Source organism: Cinclus cinclus, chromosome 2 (genome assembly GCF_963662255.1).
Source record: "Cinclus cinclus chromosome 2, bCinCin1.1, whole genome shotgun sequence".
Taxonomy (NCBI): domain Eukaryota; kingdom Metazoa; phylum Chordata; class Aves; order Passeriformes; family Cinclidae; genus Cinclus; species Cinclus cinclus.
The window spans coordinates 102,228,217-102,253,252 of NC_085047.1; the positions used below are offsets into that span (position 1 = coordinate 102,228,217).

The 25,036-nt window shown below is 46.2% G+C and overlaps 1 protein-coding gene and 1 non-coding gene across 2 annotated transcripts; both read right to left on the minus strand.

Annotated features, from left to right (window-relative positions):
• Positions 1-2,414: 2,414 nt before the first annotated feature.
• Positions 2,415-15,024, minus strand: RS1 (retinoschisin 1). The gene is made up of 6 exons (XM_062515138.1): positions 14,908-15,024; positions 7,058-7,083; positions 6,639-6,744; positions 3,998-4,139; positions 3,663-3,858; positions 2,415-2,567 (listed from the first exon to the last, which is right to left on the minus strand). Exons 1-6 carry the CDS (start codon positions 14,957-14,959, stop codon positions 2,415-2,417), a joined length of 675 nt encoding a protein of 224 aa, XP_062371122.1. The 5' UTR covers positions 14,960-15,024.
• A 4,582-nt stretch (positions 15,025-19,606) lies between these two features.
• TRNAV-UAC (transfer RNA valine (anticodon UAC)) lies at positions 19,607-19,679 on the minus strand. The gene has a single exon. It is a non-coding gene; the product is annotated as a tRNA-Val (tRNA).
• Between the last annotated feature and the right edge of the window lie 5,357 nt (positions 19,680-25,036).

A 25,036-nucleotide genomic window follows, 5' to 3' on the forward strand; every position in this document is an offset into this window, starting at 1 on the left:
TGAATTTCTAGAGGTCAATTTGCAAGTGAGCTGCATAGCAAGGATCAGAACAGAAACTCCTGCTTTAGCAGGAACCATTTAGTAAGTCAGAAGTAAGTCCCTTCCCCATGCAAGCTGGAGAGGTGAACTGCAGACAAAGGACAGGGCAAGGCAAGAGGCAAATGTACTATGAAATGCACTGTGTTCCATCTTATGTATTGCCATACATTTCAACCTAGAAAAAGATCTAGTGATTTCTTTGAAGATGGGAGGCTGGAAGAGTGATTGTACAGGTCCTTTCTACCTAGAAAATATTTTTTTCCTCCAAGGTTTTTTTATATCCTCTGTGTAGGATCAGTCATGTGAAAATACCTAATTCAATGTGGTACCTTGGTGTGTAATGGTGTGTAGTCCATCCATCCAGGCTGTGCAGTAAGCCTGCCAGCTCTTCCAAACCTCACAGGAGCTTCTGGCCTTTGCCACTGTCTGGTTTGTCCAAAACCAGACAACTGAAAAACCCTGGACTGTGCCTACAAACTTGCCAGAGGCCAGTCACAGACAAGGCTTTGACTAGCTACAGTCAAGTTTAACTGCTTTGGGGTGATACAAATATTCACCAGGTTATGCCCAGTTCATCTTTCTGTCCCTCATGCCTGCCCCCCACCTTCCCCCATACTCCTCAGTTGTGCAGGAAAACATCAGCACCAAGGCTCCTTCCCCCATTACCATCCATCAGGTCATGGAGCAGAGTTGCCTATGCTGCTTTTAGGGCAGGGAGAGCTGTGTGTTAACGGGTTGGCAGCTGCATCCAGGGCCTGGAAATGCTTCAGTTTTCAGCATTAGCAAGGCAAGAGCTGTGCTGGCTGCTGGGGAGCCCTTGTCTCCCTTGTGCTGGAAGCTCAGTACCTCCAGGGAGGCTGCTGTACCATGCTGGTCCCACAGCTGGACTGCTGAGGAAGTGCCTTGAGCTCAGTGAATCTTCTTAGTTGGGCTTGCCTTGACTGTTCAGCATTGAGAGAACCACACAGTGATTGCTTACTAAGAAAATGTGTTCCTAGACCAATTTGTGGATAGGCAAAAGTCCTACCCATGGATGTGGAGGTGGGAGGGAGGCAGGCAAGGGAGTGCTGGTGTATAGCACTCATCTCAGCAGATGGGAATAGGTCTTTTCTACATCTCTATAGACTTCATACTGTTGGTTAGCAGAGCAGCTTTCAGACTTGACAGAAGAGCTTATTTCCCTGGCAGCTATTATTTGTCTCTATATACAGGAATAAAACAAGGCAGAAACATCTGCTCTCACAAATGAATGTGATGAATTGCACAGCCATCCAAAGGCTTTCCTCATGTTTTTGGTCACATCCCATTTGTTTTTAGTCATATCTGTACTCCTGCTCTGCACAGAGAGCATTCACCTCTCTGCTCATAGGGATGAGGAGAGGACAGGAGAGGCAGACAGGCTGCCTCAGTGCCACTGTCTTCATGCCTCTCCTCTCTTCCTGGATACAGTTCAGGTTCTGATTCTGTGACTCTTTGGGATGGATGCACAGATTGTTAGAAAATAGGGAAAAGGCCTCTAGTGCCTGCCACGTTTGTGCTGTGGTTGTGTGGAAGGCAAACCAAAGCCATCACTCCAGAGCTCCCCACAACCCTCCCTCATGGGAGCTGCGGGGGATGCAGTTCCCACCTAGGCTGTGTTGGGCATCAGCTCCTGGGCTGAGGCAGGGACAGGAACCTTAGTAATTGGGTTGTCAGCCCAGGAATCCATCATCATGGCTGATGTCCATCATCCACATGCCCCAAATTCCTTGGGCGCTAAACACCCACTAGAGATCAGGCCATGGAGATCAAACGGTTAAGAAGAGTGAGTCCCTGTACCTGTGCTCAAACATCCACAGGGAGCAAAGTGCTGGGGTCCCCAGGATGTGTCAGTGCAAAAACAGAGAGGATACAGAGAGGGCTTGTCCACCTGGTGCTCCAGGCACCGATATCTGTCCCAAAACCAGCCCCAGCAGCTCAGGCCAGAGGGTTCCTGATACAAGTAAACATGAGGTGATTTGGGAGTGTGAGATTTAGATGGGGGCCCTTGTACCAGGGACAGGCCAGATCTGGCCCCAGCCCTTTCTCAGGCCATGAGATGTCTGTCCTGGCATACACCTGCCCTCCCAAAGAGGATGCGAGCCCTGCCCTACCCCACCCCATCTGAGCATATTTCAGTGCTCACAGCGCATCGTGACTATCATTTCCCCAACCCAACAACCAACGCCAGAAGCACCACACCTCAGAGGGTCCAAGCCATGGCTCTGAACCTCCCTCTTCCCCAGCGTGTGCCCCAGTCACCAGCCATAGTGTGAAGTGACATTTTATTCAAGACAGCCCTTCCTTTGCAGGCTGGGCGTTCGGGCAGACCCAGGGAGCCCCTCGGGACACAGCGTTCAGCCGCACTTGCCCAGGCACTCGAGGAGCTCCATGCGGATGGCGATGCGCACGTGCCAGCCCAGCGGGATCAGGCGGATGTAGCGGGCCACGATGGGCGGCCGCAGCAGGTTCTGCACCGAGGACGAGCGGTCAGAGTTGCCATAGAAAACCTGTGAAGGGAGAGGTTGTTAAGGGGCTGGAAATCCTGTCCCATGAGTTTGGGATGCTGTACAGAGCAGAGGAGAAGGAGGCTCCTTCCCCTTCACCCTCAAAACAAAATATTTTAAAAATAGCCATACGTAGACAATTTTTGTCACACTGATTCAGTTTTCTCAGTAGGATATTTCCCCCCATCAGTCCTGCACCTTTTATGGTTCGGCCAGAAAATCTGACCCCATTCTCTCTCATTTGCCTTCCTGTACCAAGGCACTACTTTTTTGGAGTGACCATGGTTTGACTTTGGCTCTTTGAAGTTCATGAGCCAGACTCCAACACAAGCCAGTATAGACAAAAAATATATTTGAGGGCCCTTTCCCTATTCCTTGGCGTTGATGTCACATCTGCTGCCATGAGCTGTTTTTTTGGGAAAACTGAGCATCTCCCCAGGGCTGCAGGCAGTTCAGCAAAGCCAGCAGAGCCTCCTATGCTAAGACAGGTCCATTCCCACAGATGAGCACTGAGAACACCTGGGAGGCAGCAGCTGTGGCATCCCCCAGCTCACCTGGACTGCACAGGGATCAGAGGCAACTCTGTAATACCTCCCCAAAGCAATTTTTTGTTTCAAGTCAACCAGTAAGAAGTGCAGCATGAGAATGGTTTGGTGGGTTATTACTTAACTAGTGGCAGATTTTGTCTGAGTGGTTTTTCTGCAAAAGGATTATGCACTATCCCTGGACATGGCAATAAAAGAAATCCCTGTGAAGTGCCAAAGCATGGCTGGGGCTCTGTGACCACAGCTGAGAAACGGGTTTTATCATGGAGGTGTTGTCTTCTCTGGAATGCCAGCTAATGCCTCTGAGCTTAATCTGGACTGCAGTATGATCATTAGAAAACACAAATAATGTATTTTGTCCATCTGCACTGGTCAGCATGATACACTCTCACCTCAGGGGGGAATGGCCCCTCTCTATACTGCTCCCTATTGCAGAGTGAGCACTGAGACCCATCCACTGCTCCCACAGGATCCCCCTTTTGATGCACCTTCCTCTGAGACCTGTTGTCACCAAACATGCCACCCTCCCAGCCCAAGAGCAGAGGTCACTGACCCGGTTGTTCCCAGTCTGGTCCTTGTAGTACACCCAGTTGAGGTTTTCGTCGGTGCGGTACTGTACACTATACTTGGTCATCCACTCGTCAGCATCACAGCGCCCTTGTGTGAGGATCCCCGAAATCACCTTCACCTCCTTCAGGTCGATCTGCAGCCACTGTGCAGTGTCCTGGTATTTGGAGAGCCACGCACACCTGGGGGCACAGCACCAGCCCCATTCTGTCTTCCACTGTGCCCTCCCAGGCAGACCCTCCTGCCCCCCCATGGCCAGGGCTCCCCAGCCCCCACACCCACAGCCCCCAGGACATCTCAGGGAGGCATTTTTGAACTCACCCGAAGCCTTGGCCATTGAGGCGGGCCTTGTTGGCTGTCCAGGAGGAGTACCAGCCCGTGTACTGCTCAGGGTTGGAGCAGCTGATCTGGTCTGGGGTGACAGCACCAGACTCAAACCCCAGGGGCTTGTGGTAGGGACACTCTGCAGAACAAAGGAAAAACACTGAGGGACAGAAATGTCTCTGTTTTCTGTGTGTGTTTGCATATATATTGTGAATACCTCCTGGGATTTCATTGCTCTCTCTTCTCCCTGATTAGGATGCTGGGAATGCTCTCATCCCAGACCAAAACCTGCCCTGGGGCCATAGGGTTTTAATTTCTAACCTTCGCTTGTGTTAATTTCTAACTCTTCTTTTTCTCTCAAACTTACTGGACTTGTTCTGACTGCAACATTTTGGGGGAAAGGCTTTCTTCAGATGTTGCAGTCTGAATCCCCCTCTTCTAAGCATGTGGAAGAAGAGCCTGACTGGATACATCAGCCTGGATCCAGCCTCCAGGCTGTCAGCTTTTGCCTGGTCCTTGAGCAATGCTGGGCACTTCTTTTCTTGCTGGACTTTACCTCCTTCTGCCCCTCCAATGACTGTCTTGATTTACAGCTCTACTTGCATGGCAAAATTGCTGAGCCAGCTCTGGTCACCCCTCCACAACTACCCTCAGACCTTCATTTTCTGCTATGGGGAGCTTCTGTGTATCTGGAGGTGGCCTTGCCTTGTGGAACTTTTGCAGGTGCTCTGGTGCCAGTGAGGTGTCATGCTCAGCCCTGCTGAGAGCTCAGGGATTTCCATCTCAGTTTTTGACTGCAGATCTTCAGGGTAACAATCCTGCCCCCACAACTGTCTTCTTCAGCAGTGAGAAATTCAACACAACTACCACTGGCTGCAAAATTACTGGAGAAAGAAATACTCATTTGTCATTAAAACTTTCTGTGGTGGGTCACCACACTGTGCTCTGGAAGGCAAGACTTTAGTGATACTGAACACCTGCATGCTACCTGGACCTAGTTGTGGTTTTTTTTGTTATGATCTTTTATTGTTTTCTTATGTGATCAGGTTATCATTGTGTATCAAGACACACGGAAGGCACTCAAGTGTCACATAGGGATTGCCTAGGAAAACATCTATATCATGGGCAGCACTTTCTGATTCTGCAGCCTGTGGAGCCTCTGGAGTCCCCAAAGGTAATTCTGTCCCTCAGTTTAGCATAGCCTGTTTCACAGGTCTCAGCAACAGAGGAACAAGCAAAGCTCTGCACAGCTTCACTTGTACGTAAGAGGTTTCCTTGCCTTATCCATGCCTGAACAACCACCATTGTGCCTCATGTTAAAAACAATCAACATATGGGGAGCATTAGTGGATGCCCAGAACCTGGAATGACTGTGGCTTCCCCACTGCAACTCCCCAGCACTGCAGCCATGCGGTCGATGTCTCATTAGCAAGCTCTACTAGGTCAATATTGCATGCATCAATATCTCATTAACATATCTTGCTCAGTCGGAACCTTATTAACTTGTTTGTCCCCATGAAAACATACAGCCACTGTCCCGCCTTCCTCCAGGCATGGAAACATCATGCTTTTCCACCACGTTAAAAGCCTTGCTCACCTTGTGCAAGAGAGTGGCTGTGTGTGTTTACTATTCATCAGGCTTATCTCAAACACCACCCAACTTCACTTTTAGCAACACTAATCCACAGACCACACAAACATAATGCAATTAGCAGGTCACCTTCTGGTGAGTCCATTTGTACCATGCACAGGGACCTGCCAAAACAGATGCCTGGTGCCTGCCCAGCCAAAGCAGCTAAACCACTGAACACTGTTACTGCCAAGCCAGAGAAAAGTCATGCAGCATTTGTGAGGCCAGCTGCTCCCTTCAGCCATGCCAGAGCAGCTCTGCATGGCTGCTCTGCAAACTGTCCCCAGGCAGCAGGGAATGCCAGGCCACACAACGTGGGTTGGACTGGGCTGGGCTGGGTTGGGCAAGGGGAATGCAAAGCCCCTCTCTGGGGACAGTGACAGCTGAGAGTTACAGTGGAAATGTTCCTCATTCAGGAGAACAAGGGAAATGCCTTCATTACTTCAGCTACATAATGCTAATGGGAGGAACCACCCCTAACACCTGGCCTGGCCAGGAAACCCAGCACCACTCCTTGCCCACATGCTCCTTGGCCATGGACAGATCAACCAAACCTGCCACCTTCCCTTCCCTTCCCTTCCCTTCCCATATAAAAATATGCTGCAAAGAAGGAATAACTCTTTTTCTTGATCCCTGGAGAGTCTAGAAGATGTCACAGGTAAAACTGCAGTAAGGGAGAATGAGCCTACATGGTACAAAAGGTTTCCTACAGCAAATCCTACACATGGCAGTAGCTGCCCCAGCCAGTTTCTGGAAGCACCAGCACCAAGGGCTCCAGGAGGAGAAAGACAAATGCCCACTGTCACTGGCCAGCATGGGCCACCCTAGGTGACCTCTCAAGACCCAGACATGGGGACTGCCTCTGCCTGATGGCGCAGGGTCATCCCCTCACCTCACCAGAGGTGAACTGGTTCAGCTCCACCAGCCCCATCAGCAGCTGGATCTGGAATGTGCCAGCTCTGCAATGCCAGGTGCAAAGGGGAAGCTGCTGAAGGCTCTCTCTGTTACCTGGCATGCACTCCAAGCCATTATTCTCGCTGGACCACACTGAGTTAGGGCCTCCTTGGCAATCACATTTGCAAGCCTTGCTGTGCCACAGCTCCAGTCTCTCGTCCTAAAGGAAAGGTAAAAAATTAGTAATAAATGAACATAGTCATCAACATTAGTGTCACGAGGCCAAAACTGAATTCTGAATCTTAGACAAATTCTTCTGCCTGTCTGGACTGCTGCACCTTGTCTGAGACACTTTCTTATCACCAGTTCAGCATGAAGCACAGAACTACTCGGATCCCCTTAGATTCAATGGTCAGAACATGTGCCTGAGCTTTAAGACACACGTGCCATCCCTGCTTTGTCCTAAGGCACCAGGGTTGGGCAGTGTCAGACCCCCCCAGCTTACCTGGCAGCTGAACTATCCAGAGACTTACCTCTCCTGGGGAGAGGGCCATCACAGCTGGGCAGTGCGCATGGAGGGAAGAAGAGGGAGAAAGAGATCAGAAACAGATGCTGTAAGCAAACATCAGGAAATCAACACTTACTCCTGAGACAAATAAATAGAGGAAGGACTGACAAATCTACCATATCTCCCCAGGCTGACTTCCCCAGGAGAAGGCAAGAGAACATGGGCAGGAGCAGGTCACTGCATGTGCTCATGTCTGTGCTACTTCTCCATTGGATTTTCCTTCAGATGCCTTTGGCATCTCCTCTTCCTGATCAGATACACCTGAATCATCCTGAGGTAAAACACCTGCTGGACCCCTCAGTCTCTGCTTTACATATATTTGCTTTAATCTTGCAAATATCCATTTTTTATGTCTTCTTGCTCCACACTTTCCCTGTCACATTTTCCCCCTCAAATGTTTAAGCTGATGAACTTCAAGGGTGAAATCCTAGCCTGGTGGCACTGCAGATCCCAAGCATCTTTGGAGGAGACAGGGCACCTCACAAGGTGCTTGGCCTGAGATCACCCCCTCTGGATGTGATGGAGAAAAAAAGAAACTTAAATAGGCCTTCCTAATCTGTCTTACAGACAAGATTCCTTTTTTTTCCTTCTTGGGGAAAACCAGTAATCATGGCTGTGGAGGATGAGATACTATTTTTCCAACATCTGACCTGTTTTATCTCCTGCCTCTTACTGAGCAGTGGTTTTTTTACAAGGCTTTTTCCTTACTGAAAAGGCTCTTCTTGCTTCATAGTGAAGTCCAAAGCAGAGTATGTTAATAGCTTATAGACTGGTAGAGTATTTCCCAAACAGCTATGAAAATAAAATAATAATAAATAATCTCATAACTGCTGATAACTCATCAACACAAGTCAAATGTCAAATATCAGGTTTTCCTTACAAGCCAGTAAGGAAAAAGTGATTGAGCAGGTAAAAGCTTGCATACAGGACCCATGAGAAACCTGCCATCTCCAGAGGCAGGTTTCATATTTTGTGAATATGAAAAGACGATTTTTTCACCAAAAGAATTTGATTATGAATTATTCACTGAAATCTAGTTATGATTTATTCATTCATACACTGTCACTTTGCTGAGCCTAGGAAGCTCCAGCTAATGCTGGGAATTTACATCTTACATTACTATAGCAAGTCTCATCTCAAAAGACTCACAAACACAGAGCAATTGTAATCAGCTGAAATATAAACTATACACAAAGCTCTGTTTATTGCTGAAATGCTACTGCTCCTTGGATGTGAAAATGAGTCTAAATGTATTAAGAGTCTAAAAAAAAAGGACCTCCAAAAGCAAAATTATAAAGAAATTTTTAAAAATTCCTTTCTTTAACAGAGGGATGGTCTCCTGTGCTCCAGTGTCCCAGAGCAGCATTTCTGGCATCAGAATTCTGGAACTTACCACATTAACCCGTAGCATTGGCCCTTGCATAAACAGTAAATACCAGTCTACAATAAAACGTTGTGGCTTCCCAAAAGGGAGGCAGGGGTCACCCAGAGCCCAGCATGCTCAGGAGGAAAACATGCTTGTACATCTCTAAACACCATGGAAAGCATAGGCTGGAGGCCCCACACAGCAGTCCACTTCAGCTTTCCCAGCACAAATGTTACCAAGCCAACCCCTGGGACTCCACTGTGCAATCCGAAAACCAAGACAGAGGGTCAAACTCAAAGCCATTCCAGTGCTGTGCTACACGGGGCAAAGAAGTTTGACTTAAACCTGTATGAAAGTGATTTAAGTTAATGCTGTCTGTCAATACAAGAGAAAGCAGGATTTTATCACTTACCAAAACTGGACCATCTGTGCCATTAAAAGTAATGCTGTGCCTGCTTCTCCTGCCTGCCCTGTGCTGTTTGATGCCAGTGCTGGAGAAGCATTGGTTCCTGGGGCGTGAGATGCAGGCTGGCAGGTGTCTCTTCTGACGCCCTGGCCCATAGAGGGGTGTCCTTTCCCAGCAGGACAGGTGCCCTGCTCCAGGAGCACCAGCTGCAAGGGAAGGGCTCCCTTGCCCTGACATCTGGAATGGTTCCCCAGCCATCACAGCCTGCTGTGTGTTCCCATTGCCCATCAATCCCAGGCTCACAGGGCTGCAGGCTCAGCTCCTTCCATCTGCTTTACCACTTTGTTTTCTTCTTTAGAAGACTGATTTTTGTGGAGAAAATTTTTGAGGGTTTTTTTGATATTTGTTACAGTGGTTAACACACTTTAGCCTGGAAAAGGGGTTTTAAAAGGCTTCTTCTGGATCATCAAGTCTGGCCATTAACCTAAGGAAGTTATGTTCCACAACTGTAGAATGGTGAGGCCTGTTCTAGAGCACTCCATGCCTGGGGTGGGGAAAGGGGATGTAAGTTACCAGGATGGTGTAGGATATTGCTTTGTGACCATACTGAGCCCTTCAATAGACCTCATGAGTCCCTCCCTTTGAGACCCAAGATCAAAATTTAATATGCCATTGACACATGCTGCTGGAAACTCAACAGCTGTGAGTGAAACAACAACAAAAGGAATAGATTTCAGGTGGGTGAGTGTATGGGAGCATCAATTTGACCACCAGGAATAAATCTTCCTCTACAGGTGACCCAGCATTTTGTGGGTGGCTGCACTCAGCCAGTGATACCTGCTCCTGAGCTAGGAGAATGGCTTTGAGCTTCATCTGCCAGGGGACACACCTGCTAATCAAGCTAGGGTGTGAAGTTTAGGCCTTTTGCACCCTTTTTTCAATGCAATGTTTTATTGGGTCAGTCCCACAACACACAGTGGTGCAAAGGCAGTGCCAGGGTGCCAGGCAGTGCTGGCATGCTGCCCCTCTGGCTGTCTGAGCTGGGCTGGGCACCTCCACTCTTCACCACGTAACTTTCTGATTCAAACACCTCAAGCAGGAGTTCAGCTTCCCCTCTCTCAGCTAGGAGAGGTGAACTGCAAAGGGCTCACTCCCACAAGGGGCTCAGCCACCCAGCCACGGTACAGGGGAGCAGCAGGCTTGGCATGGGATAAGCATAGCACTGGATGGCCAAATGTCCTGCCTGGGCAGGGCAGCCTGATAACCCCTGGCCTTGGGAGAGGAAAGCAAATGAAAGATGCCCTTGCCTGCAGTTGGCCACAAAACAGTAATTGATATATTGGTGTGTTTACAGCTCTGACAGGCCCTGTCCTACAAAGGAAATGAGGAGGAAAGCTGGCTGCCAATAGCCTAAAAATGTGATGGGCAGCATGCTTTTATAGCGAGCATGTTTGCCTTCAAGGAAGGTTACAAAGATAATTGGTAATTGTAGGTCAGACAGAACGAATTGCTGCAATTCAAGGGAGAGTCATAAGGCCTGTACGGCCACCAGAGGCTGCTTTAAAAGCATAGGACTGACAAAAACTTCAAAACATTAAAAAGGAAAGACCTCTATTTACAGCCCTCCAGGACCTTCAGCAAACCATGAATCCAGTAAAATAAATTATTATCTGTGTTTGTTGGAGGCAGGGAGATAAGGCATGCACCTTTCCTGCTCATTCATCCCAACCTGCAGTGTGGTGTGACCAGAGCACTGCCACGTACAGATGTTATTCCATAGCACAGGACTTAGGGACCAGGTCTTGGGACGAGGTCCAGGGGGTGATTTTGAGCCAGGGAGCCTGTGCCTGTGAGGCTGGGTTGGAGCCCAGGTCCTGAGATGTCTCCACTTGGCACCTGCCGCTGAACAGGATTAATGGGAATGATACTCCAGGAACAGGTCCAGTTTTGGGGCAGAAAGAAGAGAGCTGGCAGAGGTAACCCTGGGGTGCCAGGATGGGGTTTCCTGAGGTGGAAGTTGGATAAACCAGAAGGCACAGCTTAGGGCTACTTGGGGAAAGGGGCAATCAATGGCAAAGAAACTCAGTTGCTGGCATTTTAATAACAGGAACAGGTGATGGTGTTTCTCAGAAAATTTGTAATTATTAGGAATGTGGTTAAAAAAGAAGAAAAAAAGAAGGAAGATAAATGTGGGCAGAAATAACACTGCCAAAGGCTGTGTTCAATACAGTAACTCTGAAGAATCATATTCACTATGCTGACCATAAAATCACAGCAGCAAGTCATCTTTTTGTGCAGGAATTAATGACAGATATACAAGCATGCGAAAGCACATTATAAATATAAAAAGAAAGAAATAAAATATAACACAGAATAAATGCCAGTCACTCAATTTACTGGAATAAGTTCATGTAAACTTGATAATTGCCAGGAAAGTATGTGGAAAATGTTAATCTCTTAATTTATTTACTTTATTATACAGGTATCCTAGAAATTTCAGCTGGAAAATAGTTGATTTTTTCTTTTTGTCTCATCTCTGTAGGCAACATCTCAGTTTAACAGCGCTCAGAGAGGTAGAAATATTTTTTCTCCCCCAATGGAGAGCAATGCCCCCATGATGCAGCAGTGCTTTCTGGCCACAATGACTCCTTTTGCACACCTGCTTGCCTTCTGCACCTGTGGGTTATGGGGTAGGGGAAAGGAGAACATCTTCAACCCCAGAAAAATAAGACTGGAACCCCAGAAAAACACCAAAAAGTCACAATAATGGCTGGAATGGGTGGCACTGGTTTTATCATGCTTTCTGAAACACCCTCTTTTCCCTGAACACCGCATTAGAGAGCATCAGGAAGCAGAGTTAGGTAACGGCCTGTAAGCAATACAGAGGGTCGAGACACTGAAGAAAGCATTGCAGTGCCTCTGTGCCCACTGGGTGCTAGTTTGTATCTTGCTATATTATTAACTCGGACTATTTTTACATCCCAGCCCTGAAAATCGTGCCAGGCGACTGAGGTGACTCACATCAGGTTGCACCAGCCCCCGCAAGAAGGTGCATTTCGGGAAGCTGGCACATTCGTGGCATTCTCCCCATCTCTCCTTGCCCCTGTGCCAGAGGCAATGGTCCCAAGGGCCCCTGCTGCAGCTGTGGCCAGTCCCCAGGTCCCCTTGGCAAGAACAGCTCCCCTGTCCACACGCTTCGTGATTGCTTTTGTCGATTTTCCCCCGGGGCTTTTTCCGTGGCCACGCTAGGCAGGCTCCGTGGGACAATGTGTTGTGCAAACAGCACCTTCATTTCTAAAAGGCGTGAGCTTTAAATGGTCCGTGGGAGCCATGCCGGCAGGCAGAGACCTCCAGGACACGTACAAGTCTGTGTCCACCCAAAAAACATCGGAACCAGGCTGGGCTGGTGAAAGCAGGGTGCCCATCCAGGGGTTCTTGCACCTAAAGCCAGGCTGGCCAAGTGCCCAGCCTGTTTCTCCTGCAGGTGACTTTGTGACCCCAGCAGCAGCCAGCAGAGCACCAACACCCAGATGTGACATCAGCCTGCGAGCACTGACCTCTGCTGAACACTGCCAGGCTCGGCCAGAGCAGAAACTGGGGGCAAGAGGACACTGGCCTGCAAAGGGGAGGTCTCATCTTTTGTGTTGATTCTCGCTCAGGCTTTAAATAGGCTGTTCCTTTCCTCCTTCATTTTATGGGGATTCTTCACAGTTGTATTATTCAATTTCAATGTAATTTTCTTTATTTGAATGACTTTCATTAGATTTTCCTTTTCATTCCTTTGTATTGTGTTTCACTTAATATTTACTGGTATTTATTTGAAAGCAATAAAGAACATATTTATGTAATCACAATTACATCTATTTAATTAATAATTTCTCATTTTCCATAATGTTTCCACTATTTTTTAATGTCATGACAATATTTGAAAAACGCTAAATTAATTCGTAAAAAAAAAATCTACCTTTCCTCCCTTTTTTCTTAAAAGATGCATAATTAATTATTTTTTCCCCCAAAGTGTTCCTTAGAAATTTTCAGCATTTTCTAACCTTATTGACATGTTTGTTCCTTCCTGCTTGGAACTACGCAGAACATTGCCTGCATAGTAATTTCATTAGATGCATTGATTATGCCAAAGGGCAGCACTACTCAAGATGTTATTTACCGTGATTTAAAAGGCATGTTTGAGCCTCTTTTTTTTTTTTTTTTGGGGGGGGGGGGGGGGGGGAAGGGGAATTGGCTCTTTTTTTTTTTTTTTAGCTATGAAAAAAGAGAAATCTCGAGTGTGGAATTGCTGCGGTGTGCCGGCTCCCGGTGCGCGGCTCTGTGAGCGCGCTCCTGTCGCTCCGGGGCTCGGGCGCTCACCTCGCCGTGCGCACGGAGCCGGCACTCGCCCCTCGCAGGAACCCTCCTGCTGCTCCATACGCGGCTGCTGCCGCTGCTGGGCTGTGTCCCCAGCGAACACAAGCCCGGCCAGGGCGAGGGTGCTCCTCTAAGCCACTTGCTCTGCCAGGGAAAATAAGATAAGTAGCTTATCGCGGCATCAGTGCACGTAGCTCCGAGGGCTGACCTAGCGGCGCCTTGGTGCTGGGAGAGGCAGGAGCGTGAGGGGCACCTGGGCTGTTCTCTTTTCATCCACAAGGGGACACTTAGACAGCGAAACAGAAAAACAGTAAATTAAAAAATACAATAAATTAAGAAAATAAATTAAATACCAAAGGAGTGATGCCTGGAAAGTGATCTTGCAACTTATTTTTCACTGCAGGCTCTCCAAAAATATCCTGATGTGTGGGTGTCTCTTAAAAGCAAGCTGTCTGGAATTCAGAGCAAGGTATATGAACTTATTCCAAGGACTAATTGCAGTTATGCCACCAATAGGGAAAAAAATGTTGGAGTCGGTATAAAAACACTCTTCCTAGAAGCTCAGGCGTCAGTCACCTTCCCAAGTGCAACAAAGGAGAGTGAAGAGATAAGGTTCAAGGAGAACGTACAAATATTTGCTGGGAGATTAAAAGAAAGATCTATTAATTAGGCAGAGCTGGGTGCAGCCAAACATAAGGTGAAATGAAGGCATGGCTAGTTGAGGAGCACCCATGAAATTTGGAAGAGCAAAATATCTAGTGGAAACAGAGAAAAAAACACATAGAAAAAACCAGACATACAAAAACACTGGGAATTCAACACCCACAGGAGAAAAGTTGGACTGTTTGATTAATCTGTTCCTCACTGTGACAGATCATACTTGATTCACACATTCATGTTGGTAGAGACTGCCCACCGCTTACCAAGAGCAACCCTCGGTCTCATTTAAGAAAAAAGTAGTTTTGCCATTGGCTTTGAGGAAGCCAGAAATTTAAATATGAACCAGAAAATCATCTCCTTGTTCTCCACAACTAGGTGAATTAAAATGGAAGGAGATTGTGACCCTAAATTTTCTGGATTATTCTAGCTCCTGCTTACCTACTTTTTTTACTTTTCTGAAAAATGATAAATACCCTTCCCATTTCCTAGATTTATGAATTGCTTTTTGTTCTAAAAGTATCTTTGGAAGTCTTTTCCAGGGCAAAATACCTTGAAAGGTCTTTAAAAAAGGGCAATCTTCATCAGCAATGTCCTGCTGCTAGAGAAAATGATCATTTTTTGATTAATCAAGAGTTTTGATTAATGGAGGACCAGTCTTTCATGTTATACTGCACCTCATTTTTCAGAGTTATTATTTACACACTGGCTCAGCTGCACTACAATTTTCTTTGCAAATTCATATTTTGACAAATTATATGGCAATTTTTTACACTGCAATTATTTTTTTGAAAGAGAGTTTTACTACTGAATATTCATAGAGCTGTAAGAATGCCGCTCACTCATGTACATAAATTACACTTCTCCTCCACATTTTGCCTTTCCCCAAATTATTATGTTTCCATGAGAATGTAGAGAAGAGCTTGCTCTGTACCCCACAGCCCCTGGCAAAAGAAAGTGTGGCTGAAACAGGAAAGACAAAGAGGGGCATCCAAAAGTGCCTCTCAGGAGGCAAAATGCATACCTTTGTACCAGAAAAGAAGAGACAGCAGGACGCTCCCCATCTTGAACTGCATCTTTTCCTTCCTCTGTTGTGAATAGATAGCTCCTTAGTGTACTGCTTAGCTTGATGGGAAGGCATGAGATTAACTTAAGCATTGCCTAAGCACCTTACTCTCCTCCATTCCCATGATTTTATCAAGCCACCATCAAGCCAACCACACAACTGTCACTGTCAAACTCCATCCTGGAGGCTGTGCCATCTGTAACAGTTTTTAAAAGGCAACAAGTACTGAGGTACTGACACTCTGAGTGTGAATCTGATTGTACATGCAGACATATGTCCAAATAAAACATGATATACCTACATATAAACCACACATACACCCTACAAAAATCCAGATGCCAAATCCTTGTGAAAGATGTATAGTATATATTGTCTATTGTACATAGCATGTATTTATTATCTCCCACCCCAGTGATTTACCTCTAACTAGCAATGTCTTTCCTAGCAGTAGCTGTGTGTAGAAATCTGCCCTGGCCTTACTGCTCTCCCAGTCACCTAACTGCACCAGGCTGAAAACTGCAATTAGTAGATCAAACAAAAATAGTGTTTTTCAGCTGTTTACTTTACTTGCTAGGCTGCAAAAATCTCTAGCCAAAAATGTAAACCTCTCTTTGCTAACTGTTCTACCTTCAGTATTCTCTCAGCCAGCCTACATGAAAGATTTTATTTCAGAATGACTGATTCAAGACAAAAACAGTCTGCTAGTGATTCCATTGGATCTTGCACCTGTTCCTCCAATCTTTGTTGATTATATGAAATCAGTAGTGAGTTTTTAATGGAGGTTTTTGAAAGCAATTGCTTCACAAGCAGCTTGCTTTTTTTCAAGAGATCTCAGATTGTATGCACTGGTAATAGATTAAGGCACTGCATAAATCTCATAGGCTGCTGTTCAGTTAAGCCAGTCTCTAAGAGTGTCTCTCCTCTTCTGGTTTATATTCATTCAAAAATGCTGAATGCTGTGCAAACAAGAATGCTGGCTTTTCGAAAACTGTCCCCCGGGGCAGGATTCATCTCACTTGCCTTTGGATACCCACAAATTTGGAATGCCCTGTAAATTTGTTGTCAGGTACAGCATCCCACTGCAGTTACACCTCCAGCATGAACACATCCCAGACTCACCAGGGTATGTGACATGGATAGGAGGAGTCTCCTACCAAGGGGGCTCACTGCTTTGCTCAGCGTCATGGAGTTTAACCTCCTCAGCCCAACACTTTTCGTACTTGACCCTGCCTACATGGAGAGGAGGGCTGTCACAGGCAGACCCCTGTGGCACAGGTGCCACAGGCACAGACATGGCCACTCTGCTTCATGGACCTGGGCCAGCTCACCCCAAGCCCTGGGGGAGAATCAAAGCATGGCAGGGCGAACAGGCGGGGCAGCTTATTGCAGGCACCAGGAAGAGGGTCACTTTTCTAAGGGCAGGGGGCTGCTCCTGAGCTCTTGCCAGAGGCCTCATGCTCATACACTGTTCCTGTCTTGGGGCAGCGAGACCCACCAGAAGGTCCAGCCCGGAATTAAACAAATATGAGACCCACTGAAGGTACCAGGGCAGGGTCTGGGCATCTGCTGCAGTGCAGTATCTCACTTCAGGCTCTACACAGAGCCTGAACTCTTTAGATCAGTCTAAAATGGGCTGCCATGGAGGCAGAGATTTCTAGAGCTGCTGAAGACACTCAGATATCTATTCCCTCTCTGCATTGATGAGCAGTTGGTATCTAAATCACTTGGGTTTGAAAATCCCAGCTTAAAAATCCCTAAATACCTTCATCCCCATATCTCTTGGAAAACCAGACCTGAGCTTCAGCCTCTCACCTTATGGTCTCATAAGGACAGGTCACAGGGAAGGAGAGCCACTCACACAAAGAGAAATCACATACCATGTTTTAAAGAAAAGCAAAGCTAAATTCTCACTCATCACCACATGCAGTTTTAAATCAGCTTGGTTTATGGCCAACCCCACCCTCCAAATACATTTTGATTTTGTGTAAGAAATGCACAGTAGATCAGGGAATGTGTTCAGAAATAGCACACCTCTTATCAAAGAACATTTTGTCCAAAGGGATACTCTTAAGGCTGTGGCTGCCAGTTATAAAACTCCCTTCACGCAGAAGGAAAGGCAACCTTTGTTTAAAAACTGTCTATAGCATTCAAAAAACAAACTGTTTCACATGAAGATTAGAACAGTATTTGAATTAAAGTCCCTATATAAATAGTATACAGTTCAGACTGTGTCTAATGGTGTTGATAGTCCTTCATTTTAATAACTGTAAACAGCAAAATCATGCTGCTACTGCAGACAGCATTGCTAAGTGGATCATGTAGTTAACTTCTAGGAAGCACAGAAATATTTTCAGGTACAGAAGGCAGAAAAAAAATTAATGGCCAATACATAACACAGCATGGCTACATTTGCCCTTTATAAAATACAAAAATACAGTTTCAAAAAGGATAAGGATTAGTCTGGCATTGATTACAGAACAAAACTGAGACAAATGGCCCAAATTAAGACAGTTTGGTAGCATTCCCACCGCTATGTAAAACAGGAACTGCCTGGGCAGGTTCACTCTTTTGTCTGTCCATCTTCTCCAGCTCTAGCTCATGCCCCATTGGCCCTAAGACATTTTGCTATGTTTTCATAGCCCTCAGAAATCTCGGTGTGTTTTCTTCTGCCATATTGTGGGGAAAAAACACAGAGATCACTCTGCACCATGGAGATGCTTTTAGTCTGACTGGCAGCATGTGTGTGTGGCCTCAGAGGGGAAGCAGGAGGCAAAAGTACTGGTTTGTGAGAGAAAAGTGCAACTCCACGTTGCAGTGTCATGTTTCTCCCCGAGTCAGAGTGCCAGACGGCTCAATTGGAGCAGCACACACAGATCCGTGCGTCTGGAACCCGAACGCACACGATAAGCAGTGCCTCAGCAGAAATGTGTGACTGGCACACTTTTGTTTCAGCACAGTAAGGAAATGAACAAAACACACGTTTATACATGCACGTGTGAACTGCAGACATCTCTCAGAATCAGGACATTTAAGATACTGCTCTTGGAATAAAACATTCTATTTACAAGTCTGATGCGTGAGCTTAAGTCATCTTCTGAAAAGATTTTTTCCAAAAAGTAAGAAAACATGAGGCAGATAATTGCCCAGTGCTGCCCACCAGGCCCAGGCCCATTCACTGTAACTCATGCACTTGGAGGTGTTATGGCCATCAAAGGCAGGGTATCACCATCCCTCTTAGATGGGACATACCTACGCTAAAGGCTTGCATATCCTACATGAGGAGAAGTCTAGGTATGTCTGACTCAGCTTTGAGCCTGTATCCTGGAAGCAGCTAGCCTGTGGAGGACAGCTTACACCAGACGGGAGACCACATTGCTTTGGCTTCACTTCCTGTGGGCTGTGCACACACTGCTAAAAAAATAGGCAGAAAAACCCCAGACCTGAGTACTTCTGCACTTTCAGGGTGCGGGATGCACAGGCCCTTGGCATCAGTATGGTGTTAATGTTATGACTTTAGCCTGCCAGGTCTCACTGTGGGATGTACAGCTGCTTTCCACACAAAATAAGCTTTTGCAACCTGGCGCAGGTATCCTTGCATTAGTCTGCAATCTCTATCTGCAATCTCTAACTGTAGCTTGCCCATACCCCAGAGTGCTTGTTTAGTGAGAACAAGCACTGACAAAGGTTAATAGTTTTCTCAATATGATGATAAAGGCAGATTTCTTAATAAGCCTCTGATTAAAGTAAGCTAAGCCAATTTTTTCTCTTTAATCTTCAAGACAGGTAAATCACACCCTCCCACTCTGATCCTTCAAAGATACTCAAGAGCTGACTCCAGGTCACTGGAGCTCAGGGACTCTTCTCCTCCTCCTACACAGACATCTTAGTCCCAGCACTCCATAGGGCTCCCACGCACAGACAGACGCTGTGACAGCACCCATGCCCAGAGGTTACCCTTTTCTAAAGCCTTGCACGTGCAAAATTGGACAACATGTAACAATTTAAAAGTTAAATTGCTCTGAAGCAAGCTGAGATGGCTCTTTCTTTCCCAGTTAATAAAAAGGGTATGCACAGTACAGGGAAAAACAAGGATGGAGTTAACTGTGCTTGCTAGCTGTGTGCTATGAAAACCACTGGCCTTTCCCCAGCACTCAAACACGTCTCCAAACACAGAGATGAAAGGATCCACGCTCCCGTCTGTCCCGGTGAGACGCCTTGGGGATGCATGGGGCTGCGGACTTCGCCACTGCCTTTGTCCCTTGCTGCCTGGAAGCAGGCACAGGCTGCTGCTTCTACCACTGCCTCTGCTCTCTGTGTTCTCCTCGGGTGCCCCTTCGAGGGACCATGGTAAGTGGGGATTCCTCTCCAGCGCTGGCAGAGAAAGGCTCCTCTTGCGGGCGGGCGTTCCCTGCCGAGGTTACAGCCTGTGGATGGGATCCCGTGTGACAGGCTTTCCCTCTTGGGGCGCCTTTCTGCTCCCCTGGAAACAGTGCTCCGCCTCTGTCGCACGCAGGTCCCGCGCCTTCTTTAACTGCTTATGCGATTTCCCGTCTTGTAGAGGAAACAGCTAAACCGAATCCCATGGCGCTAAAAGAAATTTTGGAAAACTCAGCACGAGCCACGGAAAAAAAAAAAAAAATAACCTTCAGCTGGGCGCTGGTTCCACTGGGGCTCGAACCCAGGACCTTCTGCGTGTAAAGCAGACGTGATAACCACTACACTATGGAACCGCCACGCACGCACTCCCGTACTGCACTGCCCCTATTGACGAGACTCTGGCCACGCGTCCCTCGCTTGCTGCGGAGAGAAGTCTGGTGTTTTTTCTTTAATTGCTGCTTGATTAAAAACAAATGTAGTAATTAAAAATTACCCTAAGGCGTTTTCTGCCCTTCTGATAGCTACAGAGAGGCAGTGACGGGGGTAAATCAGTTTCAGGTAAGGCTCCTGTGCCGCTGCGTGTTGGGGCAGCGGCGGGCCCCGCTCTGCCCGGCCGCACACGGCGCACAGAGCAGGTAACGACCCTGGGGCTGCGGGCCACGCCGCAGGGAGCTCTCCCTTCCCCTGCGTGCGCTGGGCACACGCAGAGCGAATGTGTCCGCTAAATCCTTGCCTTCGGCCCGTGTGCTCCCAACGCCATTGCCACTCGCCCAGCTTCGGGAAGGGGAAGGGACGTGTAGGTAATTTCCTCGGTACAGGCAGGAGCTCTTCCCAGCCCCCCTGGAGAGTTTTCCGCCCGTGTGTGGCAGCGCCGGGGGCGGCTCCCGCCGCGGTCCGCGCCGCCGGCAGGGGGCGCCCCGCGCTCGCCCACCGCCTCAGGCGCCGCTCGGGACCGGGGCCTGTGCCGAGAGCGCCTCCGTGAGTGGGTGTCCGTCCGTCCATCTATCCATCCGTCCATCCATCCATGGACCTTGCCAGCCATTACACCCACAATAATTGCCGTCTTCCCTTCGTTATGTTTTACCCGATGTTTTGCACTACGTGCACTACCTCAGTCCTCACCATGCTGTGCCTCGCCTCACACCTCAAAGGGAGTGGCTTGTGGAAGCGCAAATTAAGGCACCTGTGCTATGTTTACAGGTTAAAAGTTACAAACAGAACTTATTATTCGGAATATAAAAGGTATGTTTGGGAGTTTTCAGAAGTGTGGTGCTCATAAGCAAAACAGTGTACTGTTTGTGGCTAAATAGCATGATTGACATGACTTTTGAAATTAATAATATTTTGCTGAAGCAGCAGATTTATTTGCTCTAACAAAGTTACATAGAAAATGCTGTCCTTTTTCATTAAAAGCAGTTTAATAAGCATTAGATAAAAATAGAGACTAAGACAATTATTTCCATAGACTTTATGACCCCTTACCATGCGTTTGCACTTATTAGTTGGTAGGTTCCATTCTTTTAAAAAACAGTTAAAAATACTTGTTAAATCCTTTTACATACTGATTATTCGTGAGTGAGTCAAATCTGTGTGCCCTCCTGACCTGGAGAGCCTGATTTAAAGGTTTTACCCCTTTGGCAAAGAGACAGTCTGGTAGACCTGAGGCATCAGGATGTAAGGTTTGCACTGTGTGCAGAGCTTCTGGTTCACCAGACTGACAAAATGCACATTAAGTTTTTCTTAGGCAACTCTTATGCCCATTTCTTTTTCTTCATGCTGCTTTACTAAGACCTGTTAAACACTGAGTGCTGTAGATAGATAGCTATCATTTCTATATAAGCTCTAAGTGGAGGTTGAAGCTAATGTCAGGGAGGTAGAGTTGTACAAATTAGGTCATTAGTCACTGCTTCCCAGAATAATCTGCATTCATCTGGTAATTTGGGAAACTTTCTTTAAAAAATTGTTCTCATTTTTTACAGAGGGTATCCTGATGTTTTCATAGTGTTCTGGTCTAGTTTCTGGGTCTTCAGGAGCTTTGAGGTACTACCCCTGCCTTTCGTTCACATTTCTGATTTAGTGCTTTTTGCCAAGGATGCTAGTTTTGACGTCTTTTATTGACCTTCTCACCCAGAATTGTCAGTGGGGGAACATTTCTTTTTGTGTTCACACAAATTATCCTACTTCTTCTAATGTGTGAGCATAGATTTCTGTCATCTTACTGAGTCAAAGTTCAAATTTGTTCTGGATATTAATTTCTCTTCATTTTTTTCTATTAGGTTTTTTTTTCCCCTCAGTCAGGGACGTTTTCCCCTGGCTAGTACTTTAAAATACTTTGCTGGGTCATATAAAAATACTTCTTTAAGCTTGGCAGGGCAAGAGGAGGGAAACCATGGTCAGACCTTAGAAGGAGCACATTCCCTTCAACTGTGAATATCTTCATCCTTTTTGAAAAATATCGGTTGCATCATTTTGTAGTGGGTGCTTCTGAGAAATAAGCCTGAAGCAGAATTTGAATTATGTATGTGGAGTGCCTGCATGAAGGCTTGCTCAGGAGGTTAATGTTTCCAAAGTATTTGGAAAACAGAATATGAGCTATTACATCAAGAAGGGCTGCTTTTAGAGGGATGCCCTGATTTCTACACTAGCACCATCATTGGGCTTTATCTTGTCAAGCTAGACTGCTCAATCATATATTGTCAGAATTTTTTGGCCTACTTTCTCTTGCAGCTGTTGATGATAAAAATCTATTCAGCATATTAAGTGTGTGTATGATACATGACTGCTGAGCAAAAAAGCAGTGGTATGTGTGACCTTGATGGGACTGGTATGTTCTCTTTGCCCTTTGTAGAAAGGAAAATGGTGTTGTCTCCTTGGACTTGAAAGGGAGAGATTAATTTGAAAAGGACATTTGTGTTTCCTCAAGTTGCATGTTACTGTGATCCCCACAAGTAACTGGAGAGGTGGCTCATTCCAGTAACACTGACTCTATCAGGTTGCTTGGTCGTGTCCCATCACTGAGACGGAGGACAAGGAAGACAAACAAAAGAAAACATGTCTTAAAGAACCTAACTGCTGAGGTTAACCCTCTCCCACTGATCTTGGATGAAATGGATGGATTTATTGGCAATTGGAGCAAACCTCTCATTATACAGAGATCTTGGTAAATGCCAATATAGATGAACTTATCAGGTACAGTAAATGGTTATAAATAATGTGTATCCCAAGAGTGCAGTGGAAAGAGGTTGTGATGTATTTTAGCTTGCATGCATTTTGGCAGGGCAACATGATCATACATAAAAGATTAGCTGCTGTAACTCAGATCAAGGAAAGTGCATCCTGCCAGAAAAAACAAACATCGAAACTGTTCTGGGTCATGCAGAATTATTGTGCTTGGTATGCTTTCCATTTACTGTCTCATCTCACAGGAGACGAACAGCTTTGAAAATGGAAGCTTGTGTCTGGGACTCCTGAACCTCTGAGGATAGCTCAGTCAATCAAATGCCTTCTTTTCTGGTTTGGCATTTTAAATATCTTTTGCACCTTAATAAAAGTCTGCTTCAAAAGGGGATTTGATCACTCTGTCCTTCAGAGTGGTGGTTGATGCCTTTAGAACTGTCACAACAATGATGGCAAAAAAAATCTGATAATAGCATGTTTTGATATTATGAGACTTTTGGGGAGGGGCAGGAGGAAGATATTACTTTGCCTCTATTCTCAAATATCTTTTGTTTCTATCCAGTCCTGGTGGGGCTTCATCACCCAAAAAGGCTTCAGAGCAAGGGCACAGTGATTATCTTGTGCCTGTGCACATGGAGCTTTCTCCCACCACAGCATGCTTTATAACCTGTGGTCCTCTTTGGACCCACAGGCCCTGCCCTGACCCCACAGAAGTGGCTGCTGTGCTCCGTTCCATCACTGCACAACAGCAAGCAACCCCTCCCTGGCTTTTGGAGTGGGGCAAAGGTGGCCTGATGAGCATAAGTTCTGATGACGACTGGGCCCAAGACCGTAGTGGTGATATCACACTCTCATGCTTTTACAGACACCTCCTAGTTTAGAGTGGTTTGGTGGGGTATGTGTTTGAAATCACAGTGTCCCAATGCTAACCATACACTGCCAGTGGAGCAGATTCCTCAGGGGCTGCTGTGTGAGCAGTGGGCAGTAACAAATCACCACGATGGTTCTGCTCTTCCCTAGGCATCCTGTGCAGTTACTGAAGAGTCAGGGGCCAGCATGGCCAGGAGCAGGGTCAGAAGTGGGACGTGCTGCCAGGGGTCAAGGTTTTTTTTCAAATTGTGTCTTTCTGACTGGAGCAAGGCTGCAGCGTTCTTGGCTTCTCCAATCCCTTCACAGCAGTCACACAAGGCAAAAAATCAGACAAAACATGGATTGAGTCCACACAATGCCAGTCACACTTTTATGGTGAGAACATGTGCATGCACGAAGAAATGAACTGAAGGCATTAGCACAGTGCTTCCCAACACAAGATCTGAGTGCTTCATACTTGTGCCATTATCTGGGTATGACTGAGTGATTTGGAGAACACTTATATCACTTGCATGCAGGTGCAATGCCTTGTGGTAAATTCATTATTTCTTTCCTTAAGGGCTTTCATAACCATGCCAGTCACGCCAGATAACCAAATAACCTGGACAGCCTTATGTTTTTTTCTGGTGTGCTAGATCTGCTAAAATGCAAATCATTGCCTCAACACAGCAGAAAGGCCGAAAGAGATCATGTGACTTCAGATGCGAGGCAGATAACTTCAGCCCATCCCTTTCTCTGCCTGAGATTCAGGAGGCATGGTGACAAAAGAGCTCTTTAACACGGAAACAGCACAGCTGCAGGGCTGCAGCCATGAGCTTTCACATCAGGTTGGATGATGAAAACAGCATTTTCCCCTGACTGTTTCTGAAGAGCAGCATTCAAGAAATTTCCTCTTGGGAAGCTGTATAAATAGGTGGATACCAAGTGCATTGCAGCTTGTGAGCTCCAGAGTCCCAGAGAGAACTGGAGCACCTGTTCTGCAGAGCTGCACCCTTCAGGGGTTGATTTCTCTTAAAAAAAAAAAAGAATCTTCTAAAGGTACTCTTTACAAAAAATCTTGGTATTGCTGAAGCAGAAAGAAAAAAAAGGTAATATCTTTGGGTGGGGTCTATCTATATATATATATATATATATAGATAGATATATTTAGTTCACTTTTAAAGAGCAAATTGACAAATTTATAGATATATGTGGCATTATTTATGATTTTACCATGAAAAATCACTGTGCTTCAAACTATGATGTTTGACCTGGACTGAAACAGTTTTCCAGAACTTCTGAGTACAGATGAGATCAAATAGCTTTGAGACTACTGTATTTAATGTATTTTTTATTTTGGGAAAAATAATTTTTATCATATTTTGAACCTTGTTCTGATGCTTAATTTAAATTTTATGAAAACCACGCTGAAGCATGAATTTAATTTTTAAACTGGCTCAGATATCAACACATGTTTATTCCGAAGATTTGTTTTTTTCAGGATGTCATTAAGACCCTGCTTGTTAACTGCAGGACAGTATGTGATCCAGCTTTTTGCTTAAACAGTGTTAACTTTTATGCTTCAGTTGGGTTCAGTTTACTAGAACCAAATTTGCTGCAGGATTTTCAGTTTTCCCCTTGTTGCCTAAAGGAATCTCCCCCTAGAGGTGTTTAACATTTCTGA

What these genes read in the sequence shown, in the direction of transcription:
- RS1 (XM_062515138.1), bottom strand. Translation starts at nt 14,959, where the DNA reads ATGCAGTTCAAGATGGGGAGCGTCCTGCTGTCTCTTCTTTTCTGGTAC. An exon ending in TGGCTTGGAGTGCATGCCAG is followed by an intron (nt 4,140 to 6,638) that starts GTAACAGAGAGA and finishes TTTGTTCTGCAG; the next exon opens with AGTGTCCCTACCACAAGCCC. An exon ending in ACCAGACTGGGAACAACCGG is followed by an intron (nt 2,568 to 3,662) that starts GTCAGTGACCTC and finishes CTCCCTTCACAG; the next exon opens with GTTTTCTATGGCAACTCTGA.